This window comes from Caretta caretta, chromosome 24 (assembly GCF_965140235.1).
Source record: "Caretta caretta isolate rCarCar2 chromosome 24, rCarCar1.hap1, whole genome shotgun sequence".
Taxonomy (NCBI): Eukaryota; Metazoa; Chordata; order Testudines; family Cheloniidae; genus Caretta; species Caretta caretta.
Genome location: NC_134229.1, coordinates 12,860,659 through 12,867,060, shown reverse-complemented (window position 1 = coordinate 12,867,060; position 6,402 = coordinate 12,860,659). Strand labels below are relative to the sequence as shown.

General features: G+C 41.8%; 1 protein-coding gene across 1 annotated transcript; it reads right to left on the bottom strand.

The window, feature by feature from the left end:
* Window positions 1-5,052: 5,052 nt before the first annotated feature.
* On the bottom strand, window positions 5,053-6,006 carry LOC125626116 (olfactory receptor 6N2-like). Its single transcript, XM_048828804.2, has one exon. The coding sequence runs from the start codon at window positions 6,004-6,006 to the stop codon at window positions 5,053-5,055; it is 954 nt and encodes a 317-aa protein (XP_048684761.1).
* Between the last annotated feature and the right edge of the window lie 396 nt (window positions 6,007-6,402).

Below are 6,402 nucleotides of genomic sequence, written 5' to 3'. Positions count from 1 at the left end.
TATCTACGTGTTTTCTTTACTGTTAATTTTTTTTAAAAACTTCTAGCTGTTATGGTTACATTTCTTAAGCTGTGTTGTTTGCAATAACCCATTAAAGGAATTTTCCACACTCTCTTAGGCCTAGAAGTTTAGTCTTACTAGTTTTTCATTTACCCTGGGAAGGAGTGCTGCGGAAAGGGATCTGGGGGTCATAGCGGATCACAAGCTAAATATGAGTAAAAAAAGCAAGCATCATTCTGAGATGTATTAGCAGGAGTGTTGTAAGCAAGACATGAGAAGTAATTCTGCTTTTCTTCACTGATTAGGCCTTAGTTTCAGTACTGTGTCCACTTCTAGGAGCCACATTTCAGAAGGATGTGGCTAGAATGGAAAAGTACTAAAGAGAGCAACAAAAATGACTAAAGAGCTTGAAAACATGACCTATGAGTAAAGTTTGAAAAAAATGGGGTTTGTTTAGTCGCAGAAGAGAAGGCTCAGGAAATGACATGATAACAGTTTTCAAGTACATAAAAAGATATTACTAGGAGGAGGTAGAAAAATTGTTCTTGTTAACCGCTGAAGCTAGGCCAAGAAGCAATGGGCTTAAATTGCAGCAAGGGAGGTTTAGGACATTAGGAAAAAATTTCAAAGGATAATTAAGCACCGGAATAAATTGCTTGGGGAGGTTGTGGAATCGCCATCAGTGGACATTTTAAAGAGCAGGTTAGATAGTCAGCTGTCAGGGATGGTCCTGCATTGAGCACAGGGGACTGGAGGCTACCTCACAGGGTCCCTTCCAGTCCTAGGATTCTATGATCTACTCAACTAGATCTAGTACTAGCTGCAGAATCCTCAAAAGACATTAAAAGCCATAAATTTAATATCTTCATTACTTTTTTTTCCCAAAAAGAATCGAAAAAGATGGAACAGTAGACGAGCTTGGAAAAAGTAGAAGACGCTCTGAGACTGAAGATCAAATTAATCCAACCTGAGAAAACCCTCTGGCTTTCTCATAAGTGACGGATGTTGTCTCACAATTATTATTACTGTCTTTGTAAAGTATCTACCAAGATGAGTCATCTTGATAGATACTCATAGATCTTAGATCTTGTAATACCAAGATACCAAGTATCTTGGTATCATAGATACCAAGATACAAGATACTTGGTATCTACCAAGATAGTGAGGCTGGTGGATTACTTTTCCTACTATGTTCAGAGAAGACAATCGCCAGTCTCTTTCTTGTAAAACTACTGTTGAAATCACTTGGGTCATTAAACAATGCCATTCAGGCATGTGCGACATCAAAAGTAGATCTTTGTCCAGCACCAGATGCTACACTTGAATCAATCAGAGAGCTATCCATTGAACTCATTCTAGAAGGACCAAGACTTCAGTCCAGAAGTTGACTAATGACGGCACTTATACTGAATACTTAAGTGAAGAGGACGAGAAGTATTTGTTAAGCCAGCTGAAAAAATACAAACTTGATTCTTACAACAGCGACTTCTGGATTCTACTCATCCTCTATGTAGCGTGCCTTTCTTATAAAGTTGCCTTTCTTATAAAACACCTGCAGTTGCGTGGAGAGAGGCACGACTGACAAAGAGCATGTGATCAGAACAGAATAGAGAATTTGAAAACAGACTGCAAAGTCGTATTATGAATTAGTGAGGATTTGACTTCAACTTACTTTTTATCATTACTAGTGGTTTGACACAATCTTTGTGTTATGTGTCCTGGGATGAAAGAAGTAGGAATTCATGTCTTCTTAGTCTTAGTCTGAGTCCCATTCACAAGAGCTACATCTAAGCAGTCTTAGTCATCACTGAGAAGAATTTTGTTTTCTCAGAGAAGTTGCTTTGTGCCTGATCATGTTCATGAACTGATGAGCATATCAGTTTAAGGACTGGAAATACTGGACACCTAAAAAAACCACCAAAGATGAAATAACTGCATTTGAGAAATTCATTAACAGAGAAACGACAACAAGAAACCAAGGAGGTAGCTGTGGTGCTTCCTAGAAGGCTTGAGTAGCCAACTCTACTTTGTGTGATGATTTTAAAACGTAAGTTAAATCTAATAAAATGGTTATGTAACATTTTTCAGTTTTTACTATGGTGACATACAGCCCACCTTTGCCCTCATGGAGTCTGTCACTATACGTTTTCTAATCCTTTAATCAGTCTCATGATTATTCTTTGAATTGTCTCCAATTAATCAACATCCGTCTTGATTTGTGGACATCAGAAATCGTCAGAGAATTCTGGGAGATTTGCACTAGCATCAACTACAGAGGTAAAATAGCCTCTCTACTCTTACTCAAGTTTCCCATTTATGCATCTCATGAATCATACTGGGAGCTTATGTTCAGACGATTATCCCCAAATCTTTTTCACTGCTTCCAAGGATAGTGTCCTCCACCCTGCAGGTACGGCCCACATTCTTTGTTTCCAGATATAGACAGTTACATTTCACCATATTAAATTGTAAGTTGTTTGCTTGTGTGCGGTTAATGAAGTGCCCAGGAGAGTGAGTTTGTGTGTGTGGTTTTTGGAAGGGGGTGAGGGAGTGAGAGAACCTGGATTTGTGCAGGAAATGGCCCACCTTGATTATCATATACATTGTGAAGAGAGTGGTCACTTTGGATGGGCTATTACCAGCAGGACAGTGAGGTGGGGGGGGGGGCGGAGGGTGAGAAAACCTGGATTTGTGCTGGAAATGGCCCAACTTGATGATCACTTTAGATAAGCTATTACCAGCAGGACAGTGGGGCGGGAGCAGGTATTGTTTCATGGTCTCTGTGTGTATATAAAGTCTGCTGCAGTTTCCACGGTATGCATCCGATGAAGTGAGCTGTAGCTCACGAAAGCTCATGCTCAAATAAATTGGTTAGTCTCTAAGGTGCCACAAGTCCTCCTTTTCTTTTTGCGAATACAAACTAACACGGCTGTTACTCTGAAACCTAGATTTCTCTTGTAACACTGTCTGCAGTCACTCAAGAGCAAGAATGACCAACCTCGGGGCAGACTGTTAGGCAGCAGTGCACAATTCCCAAATTAGCCGTGAGTTTTAGGCTTAGATTTCATCAAACAATTACCAGAAATGAAGTCCTCAGGCTTCAGAAATGAAGTCCTTAACAGGACTCACAGACAATCTCCTGGGGTTCTCCGCTCTGTCTCACCACCCAGGTGAGCCTACATTTGCGATAGCTGGTCCCTTACACCAAGGTTCACAGCACTATTCAGGATATTCCCAATCCCAAAGCACCATTCACTTACCTCAGGGCACCTTAGATCTCACACCAGAGAACACTAATACCCAATCCTATAATAAACTATATGAAAACTTAATTAAATAAGAATTATTTACAGGGATTTAAATACGTAAACATATGAGTTCCAATTGTAATTTTCAAAAAGTATCAGACGAGTCTATAATAAGCAAGCTTTATATGTTTTTTAAAGCTACCCCAGGATAAGCAGCTGGGGATTTGTTGCTTATACCTAGAAAACCCTTGCACTCAGCGTCCAAGCAAATACCAAGTTCCTTTTGTTTGGGCTTTTTAGCCCTTCCTTACATGTGCAAAGTCAGCTGATGGGACGAAATCCACGTTCAGGACTCCTCTTGAGTGGTGAGGGGAAAGCACAGCACCATATGTGTTCTGTCCTCTTTAATGTCCCACAACAAACAGTCTGTCTGGTATCAATGACTTCTCCTGTTGGGCTTATACCTTAGTGCTGAGTCACTGTTATTACAGGTGGCAAGCAATATGGAAAAGAATGTCAAAAAACAGAGTCAGGAAAAGAAAACTGTGGAGGAGACTGTCTTGAGCACAAAAAAACCAGAAACCCTCAGAAATACTAGATGGAAACAAAAAGTAAAAGAAAATACAGCGGAAAAGAAAAACAGCTACAACTCTCTGCTGCCGTTTTATTGAATTCAGTGTATTTCGTTTTGAATCAAGAAGAGAAAGTCCAGTGTGAGTGGGGAGACGATGAAGAGGGGAATATAGAAGAGAGGAAAGGGGGCGAAGGATAAAGAAACATAATGGGAGAAGGAGGAAAGGAAGGGGAAAGAAGGGCGGGTAGTGCACTGCAGTGTGGTAAGCGGGTGAATGGAGACACAGTCTGGGGCTGGGGGAGGGCTATTAAGGAGGAGGAGCATGTCTTTAGATGTTGATGAAGTGCAGCACACATGTATCAGAAATAGTAGGGTCAATGGCAGAGTTAAGGCAGAAAGGACAAATTACAGAGTTCCTGGGGCCTGATTCTCCGGGTCTACGCAATTACATCAGTGCACCATGGGTGTAATTGGTAGGAGATATTAAAGGCAGAGCGTATAACTATGTTCCACTGACATAAATAACTGCAAAAGGTGCAGGACTATATGGAATGTGCATCTTAATTCTGATTCATTTCAGGTTTGTCCGAAAGTGAAGAAGTGGGATATGCAGAAGGGTAGACCAGAGGTAACCACCTGTACAGCTGGAGTCTGTGAGGACAAGGCTGCAGTATGCTAGAGGATGCCATGTTTTTCTAAAGCACTTGAGAATTTTATAATCTGCATCCGAAAGGTAGCTGCTATCAGTGAATCTGGACAGCCTGCAGTGGGAGGAAACCCCATATTGCCATCATGTGGCCTTGCTCTAGACTGGCCAAGGTAGGGCAGGAAAGAGAGGAACCGTCCCACAGGCCTGGCGCTATCTCCTGGTGCCTTGGGCTGCTGGAGAAGTGAAACAACAGATCAAAATAAACAAGAAGAGAAAAAAACAAAATACTGACTGTGAAAAGAATATAGAAAGTTAGAAGGAAGGGCCGGAGGGGCAGGCAAAGGGGGACCGAAATGCCCTGGAAATAAAGTAGATTTTAAAAGATTTTAAAATGATAGCGTTTTAAAAGTGTATCTCAGAGACAGTGAGGGAGTGCCCAGTCATTCTAGCCAGCCACCAGAATTGCAAATATAGGCCAGGGCTTGGCCAGATTATAAACCAGAAAGAAAACCACATGCACAGTGTTCCTCCATAGAGAATCCGGGATCAGCTGCTTTGGAGGAGGAGAGCTCACACAGGACTCAGGGGTGCTCACTGCTGTTGATTACTCCTTTTTGTGGGATTTTCCTTTTTATTGCATTCAGTATTTCTTTGTTCCGTAAACTATAGATGACTGGATTGGCTAAAGGAGTCAAGACAGCATAAATCACAGCAAATGCCCTGTCATAATCCAAGGAATAGCTTTTCTTTAATCGTACATACATAAATATAATACTCCCAAAAAATAGCAGAACCACAGTCAGGTGAGCGGCACAGGTGGAAAAGGCCTTTTCCCGCCCCTCAGGTGTGCGTATTTTCAATATGGCTTTTATAATCTTTATGTACGAGACCATGATGAACAAAAATGTCAGCAGGATTATAAATGCATTGACTATAAAATCAACCAGGACATTGATGGAGGTGTCTGTGCAGGCCAAGCTCAGCAGAGGGGGGAAATCACAGAAGATATGCTGGATTTCATCGGGGCCACAGAAAGGCAGTTTGGAAACCAAGATTACCTCAATGACAGGACACATGAAGCCACAAATCCAACAGCTAGCAGCCAACTGAGTGCACACTTTCGGAGTCATGATGGCAGGATAGCGCAGTGAATTACAGATAGCTAAATATCTGTCATAAGCCATTGCTGTTAGCAGGTAACATTCAGTGGCTCCTAGGGAATGGAAGAAATATGTTTGTAAGAGGCACCCAGTGAAGGAAATGCTTTTTCTCTTGCTGAGTAAGTTTGAAAGCATTTTGGGGATAGTAACTGCTGTATACCAGATTTCCAAGAAAGATAAACTGCTGATAAAAAAGTACATAGGTGTGTGAAGTCGAGCATCTGACCTGATGACTGTGACAATCACCACATTCCCGAAAATGGCAAAGAGGTAGATGAGAAGCAGCAGGGCAAAAAGGAATGTGTGGAAGCCCTGAAGGTTTGGGAATCCCACAATTATGAATTCGGTTACATTGCTCCAGTTGCTGATTCCCATGCTGCCAATGGATTAGCTTGCAAACACTTAGATATTCGAAGCTCCACGAAAATCAAAAGACCTCTCAGATGATGGATCAATAAAGTAAAATGCTGAAAGTAACCCAAAGAAACTGTTAGTATATTTGGCTGATTCAGGGCCAAGCCCACAAATGTCCCATCGCCCTCCATTCCTCCTCACCCTTCACTTGCTCTTCTGTGACACTGCACACTAACCTTGGCAATAAATGGCGCTTCATCGATCCTTAGGCTGATAGATTCTAAGGCCAGAGGGACCATTATGACCTTCAGGTCGGAACTCCTGGATAACACAGGCCACAGAACTTCCCCACAATAATAGACACTCCCCAAAACGAGTACTTCAAAGTGACCTATGGAAACACCAACAGCAACCATC